The 19,918-nt window shown below is 38.8% G+C and overlaps 1 protein-coding gene across 1 annotated transcript in view; it reads right to left on the minus strand.

Annotated features, from left to right (window-relative positions):
* Nucleotides 1-321: 321 nt before the first annotated feature.
* LOC137390740 (uncharacterized) overlaps nucleotides 322-19,918 on the minus strand; it is a 35,207-nt gene continuing 15,610 nt past the window's right edge. The window contains exons 24-39 of the mRNA XM_068077063.1: nucleotides 19,181-19,455; nucleotides 18,593-18,868; nucleotides 18,331-18,484; nucleotides 15,196-15,607; nucleotides 11,819-12,180; nucleotides 11,183-11,698; nucleotides 10,979-11,053; nucleotides 10,576-10,782; nucleotides 8,708-10,400; nucleotides 8,341-8,522; nucleotides 7,785-7,938; nucleotides 7,154-7,702; nucleotides 6,785-6,822; nucleotides 6,113-6,234; nucleotides 5,589-5,685; nucleotides 322-5,139 (exon numbers count right to left, since the gene is read on the minus strand). Of these exons, the coding sequence (XP_067933164.1) occupies nucleotides 988-5,139; nucleotides 5,589-5,685; nucleotides 6,113-6,234; nucleotides 6,785-6,822; nucleotides 7,154-7,702; nucleotides 7,785-7,938; nucleotides 8,341-8,522; nucleotides 8,708-10,400; nucleotides 10,576-10,782; nucleotides 10,979-11,053; nucleotides 11,183-11,698; nucleotides 11,819-12,180; nucleotides 15,196-15,607; nucleotides 18,331-18,484; nucleotides 18,593-18,868; nucleotides 19,181-19,455 (9,264 nt within the window). The 3' untranslated portion in view covers nucleotides 322-987. The remainder of the gene's footprint in view (nucleotides 5,140-5,588; nucleotides 5,686-6,112; nucleotides 6,235-6,784; nucleotides 6,823-7,153; nucleotides 7,703-7,784; nucleotides 7,939-8,340; nucleotides 8,523-8,707; nucleotides 10,401-10,575; nucleotides 10,783-10,978; nucleotides 11,054-11,182; nucleotides 11,699-11,818; nucleotides 12,181-15,195; nucleotides 15,608-18,330; nucleotides 18,485-18,592; nucleotides 18,869-19,180; nucleotides 19,456-19,918) is intronic.

A 19,918-nucleotide genomic window follows, 5' to 3' on the forward strand; every position in this document is an offset into this window, starting at 1 on the left:
GCAAGATATTTTGGCTGAGCCAAAGGCTCTTTCCACTCATTTTTACCTTTGAGTTTATGCGTTTCTCTAAGCATAGCCAAGACAATTCGCTACACTTCCACTATATATGTAAAGATTTAACACTATCTTTCAGGTTCTTGAATGGAACAAACCTTTTGAAAATCTGTAACTGAATCTCAAGGGTTTGAAAATATCATTCATCGGTAGTGGTTGAAATCCACACCAGTAGCAACAATTTGAACATCAATGTTTAGTCACGAGGCTACATTTTCATCTTATTAAGAGTTATTGAAATTCACTATTTGATTTGGGGGGTCCCTGTAACCATCCAACTATCATTTTATAACATTAGAATTGCAAAGCATTGATTTGTAAAAATTGAAACTTTGATACATTTGGCCAACATAATAGAACATGCTAAGTACTAGGTCCGCAGTATGTAAAATATGTTATTCTATACAATAAATGTTTAGTAATATATAGCTTTGCAAAGTTAAAAATTACATACATGATCTGTAACAACAATTCACAGGCTTCACTATGTACAGCATTAAGTGAGACAATTTCTGAGCGTGTGAATAAAAATAGAGTTGAATAAAAATACATTATCAATGCAATTGATACTCCTCATTTCGCTTATGCCCACAACCATTCCAAAAATACTATATGCGAGACAAATTTTGATGCAATTTATAACTTGAAGTATGGAAACAAGATTTTAAACAATTTACAGCATTTTTTGTACATAATACAAATTGGTAAAGTAGCAATATAAATTTCACAAGATAAGCTATTGCACAAGTATTAATGTGGCACTCAGCAGATTTGTATGTACAGATTGGCAATGAGTAACAAGTGTGATGGCCCCCAACCTCTACACTATTACTACTACCGTATAATCAAAACCAGTTCAGTATTGGCCATGATGCTATGAAAAAAAACATACAATAAGTTAGATTAATAAAGACATAACAAAATTAGAAAGGATTACTCGGAGTCTGATTCGGCATAGTCGTAAGAAACTAGTAATCCACTACTTGAAGGTTTATCACCAGGTTCAGGGTTTCTAACAGGCGAATTATCTGTATCACCTGTGGCAACATTTGGTATAGTTTTGTTGCTTAACAATTCTTGTTTCTCTGTTTCACCAGAGTCTAGGGTGGGTTCTGTTTCATCACAATTTTTAACAGATTGAGTATTCAACTCAGAGGTTTTTGCAGTGTCATATTTCAATTGTTCCAGTGATTTGCTAATTTCGTTACATGACTCAGGTTTCTCTGTAACATTCAATGTAGTTGAAATTTTTGGTTCATACTCTTTTGCATCAGTGAGATCCAGATCACTCGATACAGCTTTGCCCACATCCTCGTTGCAAGCATGCAGCATATCTATAGAATCAGACAATTTTGGTTGCGCAGCTGTTTGTTCCACTACAACATCAGGTGATGTTCTTAATTCAGATTCCATTGGCAACTGCTGCTTGTTAGCATCCACCACTTCATTGTGAGAAGACGATGCTGTTTCATGAGTTTGTAACTCAATTTGAGGAACCAATTCTTCCGGTTTGCAAAATGATTCTTGTGCATTGGAAACAGATGTGTCTATTTGTTCTTTAACAACCGATGTTTCTGGATTGGATATATTAGTAGTCGGCTTTGTCAGATTAGCAACAGTTAATTGTTCTGGGTCATGTGGTTTATCAGATTCTACACTGGTATTAGAAAGTTTTCTAAGTTGAAGTGCAGGTGGCATAGCTGACAAAACAGCACTAGACTCGCTTAGCAAATGCGATGTATCTGCAGATGTGTATGATGATTGGCTAACACATTGACCCTTTGGTTCATTGTTAGATACAGTTTGTGTTTCTAGAAAAGATGTAGCAGGATTTGATAATGCAGAAGTAGATAGCTCTTTTTGTTCCACAGCTTTTTCCTCGACAGCATCATGTGCCGCCGGCTTTTCTAGGCCAAGTTTTAATGATTCTATAAAGGCTGGCTTTTCAAATCTTGTGGTAGCAAACTCTCTGCAAGCTGTCGGTGCTTCAAGAGACACTGCTTTATTTTCTTCATTTAGATCACCGGGAGCCTTTTCCTGTGGAATGGGTAGTGGTTCATCAACAAGTATGGATGCTTCAGAAATGAGCTCTTTACTGGTATGCTCCTTAGGAGAGGTTAGTGGTTCGCAAACTGTTCTAGGTGATTCCAAGGGGTCGTCAGGTTCCACTGATATTGCATCTGAAGCAGGCTTCAAAAAAGCAGCTTTTTGGTTTGAAGCAATTGACTCTTCACACTCAATCGTGTCTACAGGACTTTCATGATCTGTCTTATCAAATTCTGACATCTTACAAACTGCCGATTCTTCATGAGATGATTCACGAACCATATCTAATTTTTCCATATCCGACTTTTCAATGATAGCATCAGTAACTGATTCTTCAAAAACAATTGGCTTTTCAGGACTTAATATTGTAGCAGTAGATTTTTCATGAGTACCCTCTTCTCCAAAAGTGCATGCTGCTTTAGAATTCTCTGAAGCCGGATCTTGCAAGGATGTGTTGGAATGGGCTGGCAGCTCATTAGAGGCCAACACTTCTAAAATATCTGGTTTATAAGACATTATTTCTTCTCGAGCCACTTCCGAAGTGTCATCTTGTGCATCAACAACGTCGTTGTTTAGTTCAGCTTTAAACAGCTCTACTGCACCAGCTGATAGGACAGCGGCTAAATTTTCCGGAATAGTGTTGTCAGTAGCAGTTGGTTCTTTTGGCACAGCCGGTTCATCGGAAACACCTGGTTCCTGAGATATCACTTGTTCTTGTAAAACAATTGGTTCTTCATGAGCAGCTGAGTCTTCAAGAGCAGCTAGTTGTTCAGAAACAGCTTGTTGTTCAAGATCAATCGGATTTTCATGAGCAGCTAGTTCTTTTGAAACAATTTGTTCTTCATGAGCAGCTGGATACCCAGAAACAGCTGGCTGTTCAGGAACATCTGGTTGCTCAGGAACATTTGGTTGTTCAAAAAGATCAGGTTGTCGAGGAACAGCAGATTCTTCAAGACTAGCTGATTCATCAGGAATGGTGGGTTCATCAAAGAAGCCTGGCTCTTCAGTTGATTTATAAGGAGATACCTCTGTAGCAACTGGCTTTTCAGAAACCTTTGTCTCATCAGATAAACTTATACTTTCAGTTTCTTCAGAAATTGCAAGTTCTTCAGTAGCAACCAAGTTTTCAGAAACAACTGGCTCATCGTGAACAGCTGTCTTTCCAACAGTAACTAGCTCTTCAAGAACTGGCTCGGCAGCAGATTCATCTGATGTGTTACACCCAGCAGACATTGCAGGAAAAGTTGATTGTTCATCAGTCATTGACCTTTCCGATGCACCTACATCTTCAGTCGCTGCCAGATTAATGGGTTCTTTGGAAACAATGGGCTTTCCGGCAGCAGCTGGATTTACAGAAAGTTTTTCAGTTGGTTCGCAAGCGACAGTATTATTTGAAACAACTGGCTCTTCAACAGCTACGTGTTCTTCCAGCAAGCCTTGATTTTCACTAACAGCAGGTTCCTCACAAGGTGGTTGTTCTTCGGCGACTGGCTTTTCAGCAATGATTTCATGTACACAAGGTTCCTCAGCTGAGTTGCAATCAGCATGTTCTCTAGTAATTGTAGGTTCCTCAAGAGTCCCTAACTTTTCTGACCTGACTGAATCTTCTAACATATCAGGTTTTTCAAAAATAACAATTCCTTCAGGAATAGCTGGCGGTCCAATGGCAACTGACGGCTTCTCAATAACAAGAACTGCATCTAGTTCTTCGACAGATTGTATAGCAGCAACAAGCTTTACTGGAACAACTGGCCTTTCAGCAACAACTGCTTCAGCAAGAACAACTGATTCTTCAGAAACAAGTTTTTCTTTAGGAATATCTGATATGGAAGTGGTTGCATGTTGAACAGGCTCATCAGTAGGTGAGACATCTGAATCAATTTGTTCTTCTGCAACAGGTGCCTCAAGAGCTAGTCCTGCAGAAGCAGGCTCACAAGAAACAGATTTACCTGGACATGCTGACTGAACAAGTGGCACTGGATCAACAACGGCTGCTTCAAAATTCAAAGGCTGTTCTGTTGGATAGGAATATGACTCATGCACTGATTCTCTGTTTGGATGGTGCAAAGACAAAGAAATATTGTCTGATCTTGTAGATTCTGGATCCGCACAACCTTTGTCTTCAGAAGATGATAATTCAAGACTCAACTCATTGTGATCTTCAGTACTTTTTGATTGTGACTGTTCAATCGCTCGATCATGCAAGTACTCTTCACTTTTTTGTGTCGCTTCTGTTACCAACTGATTTGGATCTATTGAGTCATTACAAGTATCAGCCGCCGGTGTATCTAGTTTAGAGGGATCAGGTTCACTAGACTCAGGGGCTCCCACATCATCTAATCCTACAACAGGTGAAGCAATAGGTTTACTAGTCTCAGGTGGTCCCAGATCATCTGATCCTTCAATAAGTGAGTCCACAAGTTCCATAGTGGCTGGTTGTGACATTCCCTCGGCAGTTTGACAAGCATGCTTGCTAACAGAAGATTTAAGTTCCAGACCAGCTAATAGAGAACATTCTGATGACTGTAACCTTGAGCTATCTGCACCTGGTTCAAAGCTTGTCTCCTTTTCAGCCACCTCATCATCAGATTGACTTTCCGAGTCTTGTATCTGAGCTCCAGATGGTACTGACTCAGTAGACCTGGGAATAACAAGGGCAGCATCAGTTGATCGTTCTTCTATCAGTTGGAAAGATGGTAAAACCTCCGATCCATTTGAAGCTTTTTCAACCCCGGCTATAGCGGACAATGATGCCTCAGAGTGCTCTACAGCCTCTAAGATGTCAGATGCACGTGACGAAGTAGGAGGTGATACGGGTGCGACAGACTCATTCGGTTCAGGAATCAGCTGCTCAGTATCTTGATTGACTGCTAATTTGGTGTCATCGGAAGAATATTTACTGTCGGGAAGAGATTTGCTTGCACATTCTGACAGGCCGCCCTTTTCAATTTTGGTTTGAACATCTGAATCGATTGTGATGTGGGAAATAGCGGCGAGTGGTTGGTTCGGAATTTCCGCTGGATGTAGCGCTAGTTCCTCCTGAAACAAAAAATGATGTTATGAAACCTACAACTAATCAGATTCTTGTGCACACAGTAAATGAAGACATTCACACTTTGAAGGGATCTAAGTAATGACAACACCTAGATAGAGATATGTAATAAGTTGGGGAAGTAGACAGACTAATGTTAGATAGATATAGGTACATAACAGTTTTGGATGACAATATTTTAGACAGTTGAGTAGAGATAACAGGCCAAACACAATGCAAACGAGGTGACACCAACACTGCTCCTAGTGGAGGCCCCAAAATATGTGTCAAATCAAACAGAGAAATATTACTTAGCACTGACTCACCCATAGTCACTACAACAAACAGACGATATACTATACTAAAGTTCACGCAGAACAAACATCTTACTTCGCAACAGCCAAGGTAGGTGATGGTGGATTCAATATAAGAATAACTGTGTGAATGAAGTACAAACCTCAGAGGCGACATTGATGCTAGGCTGTAGGCTATCAAATGGTTTTACTATATTAGCATTAGACATTCCAGCATCATTATCTGCATCAATTTCCACGCTGAAAAATAATAATGAATGTGTCACGTTTAGCTTACAATATGGGTTCATTTATATCTATTCCAAAACTTGTTAATCAACCAACTGACAATACGGGTGGTTTTGGATACTCTACGCATATGGTGTACACGATGATGCATATGAGTGGTGTTAGCATTTTAATCACGTACACCCGTACAAACATACTCAGCAAGTAATCCTTTAATCAAGCAAGTGGCATGTCAAGAATAATTTTATTTTCATGAATGTGCACAAACTTCAACAAAAGCTTATCGTGTATCCCCAATCGACAATAAATACCTTTCAGATTTTGTAACACACCCTTTTTTGGGTTACATGTTGACATTCTGTAAGCGCCCAAAATATCAAATGATCTGACTAACTGTTACCAGATTAAACCACAAACTATCACAATTGTAAGCACATACCTATCCTCAGAAGCAGTTGGCGTGTCCATGAGAATGGCTGTTTCACCTTGTACACCCGTTTCCTCACTCGTTCGCTCGGAGTCTTGCTGTTCCTCCTTCGATTGGTCATCTAACGGCTCATCCTAGCAAATACCAAAAGGAGAATTTCACAGTTTATGTCGAACTGCAATCTTTAACCTTTAACCATGATACCGTCATGGAAGATACCCTCAATGTAAAACTCGCTGTTCACATGCTCTTTGCAAAAGCAAGATAAGACAATGACAATTGAACTGATTGACTTTACCATAATTAAAAGACTCATACCATGCCTGGCTGTTGAAGCCATGATATTAAGGGTGCACACGGGGTACTCAGAATGACTTTTTTTAACCTTTGCGCAGGTTTCAAAGCAGGTAGCGTCTTCGATTTCAGGGCTGACTGATGATACCAGTAATTATCATTGACAATATTATAACAAAGCAAGAGTAAACAAGTAAAACAATTGCAGTCACTGCAATTTGAGAAAAAGGCAATTTTCGTTGTTATGGCATTGTAATGATGCATCTACATCCAAAGAATACATACAAAAATACATACACCCATATAAAGGATACACTTCTAAGCTGATTGCAACAAATCTAAGGTAATTGCACTGAGTAGAGGAGCAATTCTCAAAAGTTGTTCACTTACAATAACCGTGTCTTCTTTGATCTTCTCAGCTTGCAAGTCTGAAATCAAGAATATTATAATCACTAAAGGAAAAGTTGACTGGCAAGTACGAAATGGCCAGGCAAACATGAAAATTCTTCTACCGAACAGAAGGAAAAAACTAAGGTTACTTAATATAAAATTGAGCTTTAGAAATCGGCAAAAATCATAATCACTATTTAACAACCAAAGCATCTGTGTATCAATGTGTAACAGCTGTGGTATATTCCACAACAGAGATGCCATACATATGATGGTGCAGCAGCACCCGCTTGGTTAAAACTCTGCAGACAAAGGTCTATCAAAAGCAGTGATAGTCCAGCGAAAATGCTAATAAGTGGCATAACTGACCTAGAGTATTCTTAGAGTCATCAGAGGTTACTTCCTTAGATATATCAGCTTGCTCACTGCATGCTTCCTTGTTTGTCTCGTTGGCATTTATATCCCCTAGCAAAGATGCAGGTGTCTTTTCATCAGCATTTGAGCTTGCTTGAACTTCATCAGGCTGTCTATCACTCCTTACAATCTCATTATCACATGGAAGATCATCAACCTGAGCGAGGGAATCGCTGGCAGGAGATGACATCATAGCACAAGTATCGGGTGACCCGGTAAATTCATGGCTCGAATCCTGGCAACCTTCACCAATACTCTGCCCTGCTATGTCCTGAGCTTTTGTGGTGCTTATAGCCTCATGAGACTCTGGAGCACTTCCAATATATTCCTGTGAGAGGTTATCATCAGCATCTTCTGAGACAGTGCATGAAAGGATCACACCTGATTCAGGTGTTTGACTATCTTCGGATAGATTAGATATACCAGATGCAACTTCCTCAGAGATTGAGAGATCGGTAGTCGACTGAGCTGGGTTGGCTAGATCAGCTTTATCAGTTGCATCATCTGAAAAAGATGGAAAAGCTGACTCCTAATCTGTTTTACACAGGTCATCATATTCAGCCATTAGGTTCACTCTCCAAGTTACCTTTCTCATCCTTGACAGGTGTCGATGAGCCACTGTTATCAGCAGAATTTGACGTCACAGCTGGCAGTACCCGAGTGTCATCAATCTCCTTCAGTGATGGAACATCAACTGCAGATTCAAGAGGTGCTGGAGCACAGCTATCCGATTCCGCAACCTGAAACCTTGTTTAATTAATACTCTGTGGATAATCAGTCACAGCAGGTGTCTGGACCTTTTCAATCATCTATTCAATCAAACTTCAACATCTTTCGTGTGTTTAAGGTGTTTCTTATTATTAAATTTGCTCTTTGGAAGTTAATGCCTTGGGCAATATAACTTGTTATAAAACGATTATTGTGAATGTAATCATTACCAGTTGAAATAAGACATTAATCACATACACAACTAAAATGTTCATAAACCATTAATATGACTAGAAAATTATTCTACAATTATATATCTTTAAAAATATAGTCAAAATAAAAACTATATAAAACTTTTTTATCAAGACACCTACTATTGCTTTGACGACATAATGTTCGAATTGAAACAATATATCATCATGGCTCACACAAACCTTGGAAGATGCAGATTTGACTAATGAAGTCATATCTTTAGTAGATTCTAATGATTCCTTGATGGCTACACTTGATACGACAACACTCTTCAAAGGAATTAATACCACAGAGAAAGATGATGCCATTGATTCAACTGGCAAGAGCTTGTCCATTTCATAGATTTCTAAATGTATCGAGTGAGCTGTAAAAAATATTAAAAAAACTGGTTACCGATTTGGGTCAGTATACCATAAGATTCGACAGACTAGAAAGACATTACTTCTCTGTTTGACTACACATTTAAAACAATATAATTTGTGTGACAAATGTAACCTCAGTAATATACTCTGATAACTTAGATGAGAAAGTCAGGCAAAAATTTCTCACCTTCAAGCTCTGGTACTGATCGATACTGTGATCTATCTGTTGATTCGCTAGTAAGGCTCTTGTCTATGAATGTTTCAGCAGTGCTGGTCATGCTATTTTTATCTGTTGATACTGGATTACTTTTCTGTGTCAATTTGAGGGCACTGTTCACTGAGTGACCGGCACTGTGGGATGGACTAAGCATATTGTCACATGGGATCAATGGAATGTAGGCAGAAGGCAACTTGGTCAGCAATCCAGGTTTCAAGGCAGATGTGGCAACGCCGGACTTACTGGTGTTAATTGGCAAATTTACCGTATCTGTTTCTAACGATGGCGAAGCAGGTCCTCTTTCTAATGAAGCCACAGAAGGTGCATTTTTCAGTGATGTTTTACTATCAGGAACAACTGAAGTACTCAGAGCATCAGAGGCAAGTGATAATTCTGTAGCAGTAGATGCAACTGAACGTAGGTTTTCAATAGAATCACTCGACGAGTCTGGCGATGCTGGAGGTAGAACAGTAGACTTTGAACTCTCAGCCACACTTGCTACACTTACTTTGGTCTTTAAAGTAGCACCAGCTTCAGTAGCAGAAGGAATGGGTTTGATTTTTAAATGTTCAGCTTTCGTCGGACCTCCCTCAGGTTGTATTGTAGTTGTCTTATCCTTGGAACCATCTTTAGAAGGAGTACAAATATCCTCGGCAATCGAAAGCATCGGTTCAGTATCGCTGTCATCCTCATCTGTAGACATTGTAAGAAAGGATGGTTCAATCGGTGGCTGTAATCCTACTGATAATTCTGAAGGAATAGTAGGAACTATTGGTGTTATGCATTCTTTTGAGGCAGCAAGAGGTTCATCAGGGGATGCCGGCGTTCTGCTAAGATCTTCACGAGACCGGATAGATCTTAAAGTGGTTGGTGAAAGAGGAATCGTAGGAGGTTGAGATTCAGTAAGATTTTGTTCCTTTGATGTTGGTGAGGAAGGATAAGACAGTTCAAGTGTTTGACTAGGAGAAGAAGGAGTACTGCTTTCATTTATCTTGGTGGGTGACAATGGAATTGACAACGGACCAGAAGCAGAGTCATCTTGAGCAATGCTTGTCGGAGAGAGAGGAATAAGAGGAATGACTTTGGGACCTTGAGGAGTCTTAGTGTTAGTAGGTGACATAATCTCAGCTACAGATTTAGTCGGTGACGCTGGTTCGGAAGATTGCTGAAGAGGTGTGGCTGTAGGAATAATTTTGTCCACAATTTCTGTTGGCTTTAGGGGTGCTTTTACGGATGAGTCCGATGAGTCTGGTATCTTCGAAGATGCTTGTTCAGATGTTTTTCCAGCAGCTTTTTCTGCAGCCGCAGCTTTTCCTCTTCTCAACACTTCTGCGATTGGAACTTTTTTCTTCAACTTAGCTGGCTCAGACACAATGACAGGTGGAGATGCTGGTGACTCCTCAGGGATAGAAGTTTTCTCAGGTTTACTGACCGGTTTAATTTGTTCCTTGTCAGTAAGTTTACAGGTTTCACTATTCTGAGCCTCTACAGGAGCTTTCACCACCTCATCTGGTTTGTTAATCAAAACAGGAGCTATCTTAAGTATTGGCATAGCCACTGCATTTTTTAAGATACCTCTTTTTTGTATTTGAGCAGTATTCTCAATGTTGACCGGGTTGGTTTTGTCACCAGACCCCTTGCCAACATTTGACTTCATGTTTGCCTAAAAAATATGACGCTCGAATAATTCAAATGTCCAAGTCATAATCAAGATGTCTCAAATACAAGGCATGGTCATGGTATAATTATTTTTAATTGATCCAGGCGGGGGTGGTAAAAGTCAACTTAAATTAGCTACTAGGTTTTTACATATAAATATCTGACACACTGTTTTTCACCTGTTGAGATGCTTTCGAAGGCAGATCAGAAAGTGTAGGAGCTTTGCCGGGCTCTGTCCGTTTTACAACAATAGGAGTCTTAAGATTAACATTAGGCGCTCTCGCAGTGCCAGTGGTACTACTTAAACTGTTGTCACCATCCCTTGGAGAAATTGTGATCTGCACCTTTGGAGTGGTCTCAGATGGCTTTTTGGTCCCTTTGTCAACCTAAAAGCAGTTTACATGTATTCATAATCAAAACCGATTTGCTATGTTCAGGATAAAAACACAGATAGCCAGCTCAATAACAACAAACAATGCCATAGACTTTGTTACAACAATGAAAGTTTAAAAATTTTGTTCGAAAGATATCAAGCATAGAAAATCTTACTAGTATACTTTCGACTGACAACAAAAATCAAACCTTATTCAGCCTTATAGCCAGCTGCTTACTATTATTAGCACCACCGTCATCCATTTGGTTTTCTGACACACCCTCCTTAAAAGACCAAATACAACTGTCTCAAATAGCAAAATAAAAAAAAGAAGAGATATGATATTCGTAAGAGACCTTACATTTCCGCTTCAACTCACAGCAATAGTATACATACATCAAAACCATTCATACCTCTTCGTGTTTCCCTTTGCCTCTCAATTTCATCTCATTCTTGCCTGTTGTATCTGTCATTATTTTATCATCAGCCTTGTTTTTGTCCTCTGACACGCCCTCAGCTGACTTAACAATTTTCTCCGGTCCTCTGTCTGGTTTACTTTTCCCATCACTCTTATTTCGGCTCTCAACCTTGTTTTTGCTCTCCAGCTTTCCCTTTGAATCATTCTTGCTTGAAGACATCTCTTTCATTTGTGCCGCCGCAGGTTTGGTATCAGTCTTGCTAGATTTGGCAGGTCTTGTTGGTTTATAAAGCTCAGCGACCTCTAGAGTTCGAGAAGAACTACTTCGACCACGACGTAAAGCAGGAGCAGGGGTCACTTCAGATTCTGTGTCATCCATTGCAGAAGCAGGCCTCTTTTTAGAAACAGAAGGTGAAGGAACATTGGTTTCCTTGCTTCCTTTTGATTTGTCATTCAACTTTCCTTTCCTGCTCTTTGGTGATGCTTGCTTTTTCTCTGGTGGTTTTCTTGACTAAAATAGATTAGGAAACAAAGCATAATGATGATTGCACCTACCGAAGTAAAGCATCGCCTAATTATCATCAGAGATATTCGTAATCCAACAGGAGACTGCTTGAGTATGTGCTCTCACCTTCCTACCAACTTCACCGGCCTTCTTCGCTTTGTCATCTGAAATCTTCTTATCGATACTTTTATTTTTGGCCGCCTGATTAGCTAAAGCCTCGGCAAACATAGTATCAGAGGACAATCTTCGAGTCCGTCGCTCTGGCAGCTGCTTAGCTGGCTTTGGGTCAGTCTTTCGATTACTCTCTGGCTCTGGTGAACTTCTATTTGTTGACTCTGAAGATTTTTCCTCTGGTGTTTTCTTACCAGTAGATGGCCTCTCCGGTTGTTCAGTAGTCTTTGTTTCTGCACTAATCTTGGAAGCATCAGTAGCCTGCTTATCATTGGCAGTCGCAGCCTTTCCTCTCGAGTATGCACTTCTGCTCCTAGCTGCAAAGAATGTGTTGAAAATAGTAATGCAATTCTACACACTTCACAAGAGAATAGCCTTTAAATCAGATCCCTTCTCAAAGGCTGTGTACACCTAACATCGATGAATCTAAAACTTTGATACAGTAGACGCTCCTACAATGAAAATAATCCGTTCCAGGAATTTTTACATTATTACAGGAATTTACGTTTTACGAACAGTAAAATACAGTCAAACACAGATAACTCACCAACGGATAGCTCGAACACATCGTTAACTCGAACGGATTTGTTCGGTCCATTCCCACACAATGATAAATTGCTTTAGATAATTCTAACTTAGCATCATTAACTCGAACAGTTTTTTGTCCAACGGCTACCGAGACGGTTGTTATCACTCTAGAATATCACTTTATTACAAGCTATAGAGATAAACATAAACTTTTAGTAGTTTTTAGGCGTCATTACCACCATCAGCAAAATATTTTCGACTTTTTTAAAGGTTTGCAAAAGGTTAAATTTTACCAAACATCCGCTTAGCGATGGCCTCTCGAAAGCAAGGAAAAGCGATGTAACCTTCGGATAAATATGTAAAATCGGCAAAATTGATCTTGGTTAAAACGCCCAGAACTTCAGAAGAAAAAGAAGTCTTTTGTCAGAACGCTTTAACCGCGATAGAGTTTTGCCAACTTTAATCTGAAAACGTCCTGGCAGTCGCATTACCTGAAACAAAAAAATCTCAAGTAATAGAAAAATGTCTATATACTTTCTGATAAAAGTTTTTAAAACTTCACATGAGAGGCCTTTTAACTTGCAACAAGCAATCTATGCTTTTGATTTATATATAGTTTGTATATGTACATGTATCTACTGATAAATAAATGCACTTGGGACAGTGCTCTGATAACTTGAACGCTCTGATAACTCGAACACTTTTGCTAGGTCCCGTGAAGTTTGAGTTATTCATGTTTGACTGTACATGTAAATTGCCTAATCTGTTTCAAGATCTCTGCAAACTCACCTTTTGACTTTTTAATTTGTTGGCTGTATTATAACTGTAATATTACAGTGGATGCCCCTACGACACAAATAATCCATTTAAGGAACATTTACATTGTAGGATTTTACGTTATACAAACAGTAAAATACATGTAAATTGCCTAATCCGCTCCAAGATCTTTCCAAACTCACCCCTTTGGCCATACAAAAAGGAAAAACTAGACTTGGCTTTTTAATTTGTTGGCCGTATCATAACTGTAATATTATTAATGTGCATAGATAACTTGGTTCCTTTTTCTGATCAATTTCACTGGTTTTATAGACTCTGCGGTAATTTTACAATAAGTTGATGGAGAACGCACATATTCGATATCCACTCACGATTTGTTCATTTTTCCTTGACAGCAATGTCTATTCTGCCAAGTAAAACTAAAAATAAATATTTTATACGTCTACAATAGAGTACAACAAAAATATAATTTACTATGAAAAGAGTAGCGTCTACCTGTTCATTATCTATCTGTATCCAGGGGTCAAGGTTAGGATAAGACAATTTTCAGTGACACTCCCAACTCGTGACACTCAGATTGGCGGACCGACGTTGTAACACCTGCACTAATCAATCGCCTTTAAAGGTTGACTTGCAACAAAATTCACATTACAGTTATTTGATAGGAAAAGATTCACCATGTCTTACTCTGTTGTTTTGTAGGTGCAAAATATGTGGAAATGTAATTACAAGCTCTTAAAAGCACAAAAACGAACATTTAATTGCAGACACACGAGACCGCCGTAGTTTGGATTCTCGTTCCAAAACGGCTCAAATGTGACGTAGCTGTGGTAGATGGTTTCTGTTTACACTTTCATGCAACCTTATTCGTCGAAATATTTTCACAAATATACTTCATGCATTCAATAAAACCATGTCTATTGTTCTTACGCGTCTGTTTTATCGTCTTGTAATGATGTCACTTTTAGCACTTATAACTTACCGTAAAAACTCGTTTAATTTTTTAGCCTCAGCTTGAAGGAGTACATATCATTGTCTGATAATCATGACGAGCCTGTTGGTCACCTGTGATAACCGAAAAGTGCTGCAAAAATTATTTGCGAAGTATTTGGTCACATGATCAGATTACGACTTGACAATTGAATAATGCCGAAACAAAACTGTAAAGTAGCGAGCATCTATATTTGATACGGGGTCTTCGGTAAAACCCGAAGTGTTTGTCATAAACTAGTGCTATGATAAGTTTTATATTGAGCTTTTTATTGGCCTTTCAATTCACGTGAGAACATCATGTGACAAGACAATAACCAAATTTCATGGCTACGTCATCGAAATAAAGAGATTCCAATCTACGGCGGCTTTTCGTTTTTGAGCTTTTAAGAGCTTGTACTCGCATTTCCACATACTTGGCACCTACAATACAACAGAGTAAGACATGGTGAATCTTTTGATACCAAATAATTGTTATGTGAATTTTGTTGCAAGTCAACCCTTGAGTATTTATTAACAATTGCGCAGCTACCTATTCTCTGTTTTGTCGACATGTCTGACGATCTAACATGACGAACTAAAATGGCATGGAAGTTGTATATATAATAGATATAACGCTATACGCATGTCGTGTTTTCTCTCACAAGCACGATGAGATATGTTATCATTCAAATCGAATTTGAGAAGTTACCCCTCTGCATAAATTTTTACGTTATCTGGAATCTACGTTATAGGAGGTATACGTTATAGGAGCATTTACCGTATCTGTGATATTCCTATTATAGTATCTCGGCATCTCCTATTATAGTATCTCGGCATCACCTATTATAGTATCTCGGCATCACCTATTATAGTATCTCGGCATCACCTATTATAGTATCTCGGCATCTCTGCTTAATTCCGAGGAGAATTAAGCAGCAAAACTATCAATTACAATATGCATTAAAATCTTCCACGCTCGCAATATTGACTTACAATATGCATCGGACGGAATTGATAGGCATAGAAACAGTATCTATATAGTGAAAAACTCTTACCAGAGCTTCTGCTTGCTGATTCACTCGAGCTTTCCTTAGATTTTGATGATGGTTCATTTACAGGTTTCTTATCTTTAGCCGAACCATTTCTAGCCTGAGCTCCCTTCAATTGGCTAGGTTTATCGACTACTATCTCTGGACGAGCCTTGCTTTCTAAAGTAATTGATTTATCTTCCTTTTTGGACGAGGAAGAACGAGCAGAAACAGTTTGTGCGGAAGGTTTGGCAGCCTCCAGTCGGCTTGGTCCATTTGAACGTTTCAAGACCATAGCAGATTTGGGTGGAGTTTTGGCACGGATGTTGGGAAGGTTTGGATAATTTTTTTTAGTGACTGATTGGGCATCAACCAAGGCTAGTTTAACCTTGCCAGATAAGTTCTTGACGAGTTCTTCCACAGAGGTAATCCGCACCTTCTATAATGACACAGTGATAATACACAATTTTGATGTATAACAAAATAGGAAAATAGTCATCACCTAAACAATTTTTGTTACGTGAAATGCTAGCAGAACATATCATAAAATGCATTGATTTTAAACAGAAGAAAAGGAACTTTCTCTGTCAAACACTCATGTAGATTCTGCCTAAAAAATGAGCAGAGGAATTTATACAAATATGATATAAACACCGGAAGACATGATGACCATTTTTGTGTCACTAAAAGGACATACTTCAAAATGCAAGTGAACATTTTGCGTTTCAAATATAGTGTTACTGTAAAGTACTTATTCCAAGTTGAAGATTTTAGGGAAACTCAATACATCTAAACACTGATAACTGATAACAAGTACTCAGTATTTTATACAAGCATATTAACTGTCACTATATTATCCTACAACAGAGCAACCTCAGAATACGATTTTAATCCGTTCCACGATTGGCATTGTATGGTGAAAAAATTGTATGGAGGGGTATAGAAACCATAATAATTATATGATGCAAACAACACCTGGTAAAAATCCTCAAAATTTTATACAAGTACTGTACATATTAAAAAAGTAGTAACAAAATAGTATGTTAACCTTGGTAACTAGTTACCTACAGTAACTTAAGTATATTTAGTGTGTGTATTGGTTATGATCAGTATCAAAATGTAACGCTGCAATGTGCAGTGCGTACCAATGAGAGCTCTTACCTTCAATTCACAATTCAACAAGTTTAATTTACTGAACATACTTGAACCTGAGTTTAGGTATGTATTTTTAACTATTTTACTGAATTTCAACTTTTTATCACAAAGATTTTATGGCTTATTAGTTTCTGGCTTAGGTTTCAATATAATTTTATCAAATTTCATTAAAACATTTTTCAATTTAATTCGGCAAGAAAGCCCAAACGATGCTGTTTTCATAATGAAATGGAATTTTGTTAGCAGGTTAAGAGAAGTTGTCTAACCACACACCTTCTGTTTGAAGAGATTGCAACTCCAACTTTGCTACTGATTTTAAAGGGAAAATATTATTGTTTTACCCGATAGAATTGCTGAAATCAGAGAAATCGGTCATTGTGTCTCTTTTACACGCTGTAAAAATATTTTTGATCAACAGAATTTTGGCGTCTTTGTTATTTTGACGTACATAATAAGCACACCGACTGCCAAATCTGAACTAGGGCAAAAATTTTAAATAGTTTTGTTGAACTCGTATGATGAAAAAAGACTCATGTGGTGAGATGAAAAAATCATAATGTTCCAGCTCGTACGGTGAAAAAATCGTATATCAGGGTAATCGTATCTTGAGGGTGCACTGTACGTGACAACTAAGGGTAATCGTATCCTGAGGGTGCACTGTATGGTGACAACTAAGGGTAATCGTATCTTGAGGGTGCACTGTACGTGACAACTAATGGTAATCGTATCCTGAGGGTGCACTGTACGTGACAACTAAGGGTAATCGTATCCTGAAGGTGCACTGTACGGTGACAACTAAGGGTTATCGTATCCTGAGGGTGCACTGTACGTGACAACTAAGGGTAATCGTATCCCGAGGGTGCACTCTACGTGACAACTAAGGGTAATCGTATCCTGAGGGTGCACAGAGCCGTATAGTTTCACAGAGTCCCGCGACTAACAGAAGCGTATACGGGAGCTCGCTCGATTCCAAACAAACAGGCCACGCCTACTATTTTTATATAAGTTATAATGGAGAGGTCGCAACAAAAACTACTCCCATTAGCAGTCACTTTAAAATTGATTGTTGTATCATGAACCATTTGAAAGAAAACAAAATTTCCTACAAAATCTGCTAACAAAGTTTTTGTAAAAACGTAAAGTAAATGCAAAAAAGAGCGCTATTGAGAGCGAAGTATGAATATTCCATTAGAGATCAGTATGTCGATCCGGTTTGTTTAGAATCAGACGTTTTTGTTTCCGGTTTTGGTCGCGAGACTTTTTAAAGCTATATGACTCTGCCGGTACAGAGCCGTATAACTTCACAGAGTTTCGCTGCTAACGGATGCGCATATCGGAGCTCGCACGGCTCCAAACAAATAAGCGGCGCCCACTATTGTTTTATATAAGTTATAATGGAGAGGCCGCAACACTAACCAACAAAAATTACTCCCATTGGCAGTCGCTCTGAAATTGATTGTTGTATTATACACCATTTGAAAAAAGACAAAATTCTCTACAAGAAACTACCAGTGATTTTTTGTAATAAAATAAAGTAAATGCAAAAGAGTGAGATGTTGAGAGCGAGGTAAGAATATTCCATTAGAGATCAGTATGTCGATCGGGTTTGTTTGGAATCAAGCGTTTTTGTTTCCGGCTCTTGGTCACGGGACTCTGTGAAACTATACGACACTGAGGGTGCACTGTACGTGACAACTAAGGGTAATCGTATCCTGAGGATGCACTGTACGGTGACAACTACGGGTAATCGTATCTTGAGGGTGCACTGTACGTGACAACTAAGGGTAATCGTATCCTGAAGGTGCACTGTACGGTGACAACTAAGGGTAATCGTATCCTGAGGGTGCACTGTACGTGACAACTAAGGGTAATCGTATCCTGAGGGTGCACTCTACGTGACAACTAAGGGTAATCGTATCCTGAGGGTGCACTGTACGTGACAACTAACATATAATGATATGCAGTTTTAACAGCCAGGCGGTTCGGAAGCCTGTTGCAGTAACCTACCTTGACCTTCCGGGTTTTGGCAGCCCCATCTGATTTCATCTCCTTCTTCATGTCGTATGCCTTCTTGAGACTTGTAGATAAATACTGCTTCAACTCGATGGGCTTTTTGAGGAAACTGAATGCGTAGTGATATTTGTTCACCTGCTCTGTCTCCCTGTAACATGTCCATCACTGCTGTACATAACCTACACAGGTTAAAAATCTCTCGTAATTATATAGAATAACTAAACATACGAAGGCGATGTGTGTCAGAAGATCTTACCTTCGACGTCGAATTCTTTTGAGATCTTTCAGATTTTCTTCGAGCTCGTACTCACACAAAAACATGTCTTTTTCTCCCGTGTAATCTTTGGGCCGACCTTCGCAGTACGACTTCTCATCAATGACATAGCAGTGTGCTTTTACATTTCGCAATGGCAGAATGTCATACAGTTTGGTTTGTACAACTTCATTTGGATAGAACTTCTTGGTGGTATCCACTCTGTTGGGCAGGTTCCACGGCAGATAATAGAAGTAGCCGTAGACGTACTTGACCCCACTGAATCCAAGAATAGACATAAGCAATAAGTTTTCTAGATTTAATTATTCTTCCGCAATTGTCCAAAAGCATTAGGTCACATGACTTCTTAAAAGATGAACCACATGGTATGTGGAGTTGGCTTTTTAACAAAAACTCTTTAAAGGCTGAGAACATTATTAGATAATCACTGCTTCAGAGCAAAGGCATGCAATTCCCTGTGCGAACAGCATATTGACAGAACACTAGTGAGCATGGCTAACGAGTGAGCAATTTAATCACATATAAACAAGAAACAAAGATACATAAAAGACTACCTAACCATTAGCCTACCTTGGATTCTTCCATAGTCGCTCGATCCTGAATGGATATGTCCCCAAGGATGTATTAGAAGGTAAGATGAAGACTGCATCTCCGACTGCCACGTGAATCATTTCTCCGTTGTCAACATTTTCCAGTGACAAGAAGTATTTGAAATCTGGTTGACCATCAGGAGGAGGGGGAATCATCTCCACTTCACCGCTGATGTTACGGTTGCCACACTTATCACAGAGGTAGCGGGACGAGTCATCAGGTTTGACACCCACACAATCGCAGTGCTGCCATACCTATAATATTCAGCATCAAAAAGAAATTGACAGCATTTCAATATACCTATTGTTTAGTATTGCAAAAGAACTAAAACAGAACAACATAATGTAAATAGCATAGTTGGAATGGCAGCAACCAAGTACAAATACTTGAGTAACCGTAGTAACAATAGCACACCAGTAAAGGACAAGCAGTAGGAATAAAATTATTGAGTATCGAACAAGAATTGAGGAGCCAGTCTTGCAGAAACTTCGTAATAACATCATCCTATTAATCAGTACCAGAATATCAGCACAGACACCGCACTACGAGGAAAAAGGTACTATAATATAAGTTATATTAGTTAGATAAGATATAACTAGTTATAAATATAACTATAACATAGTTATTTTATATAACTATAACAGTTATTTTATATAACTAGCTATAACGTGATATAAGCACAATAAGCACCATCAAGCTAGAATACCAGTACTAGAG

This window comes from Watersipora subatra, chromosome 3 (assembly GCF_963576615.1).
Source record: "Watersipora subatra chromosome 3, tzWatSuba1.1, whole genome shotgun sequence".
In the NCBI taxonomy this organism is placed as follows: Eukaryota; Metazoa; Bryozoa; class Gymnolaemata; order Cheilostomatida; family Watersiporidae; genus Watersipora; species Watersipora subatra.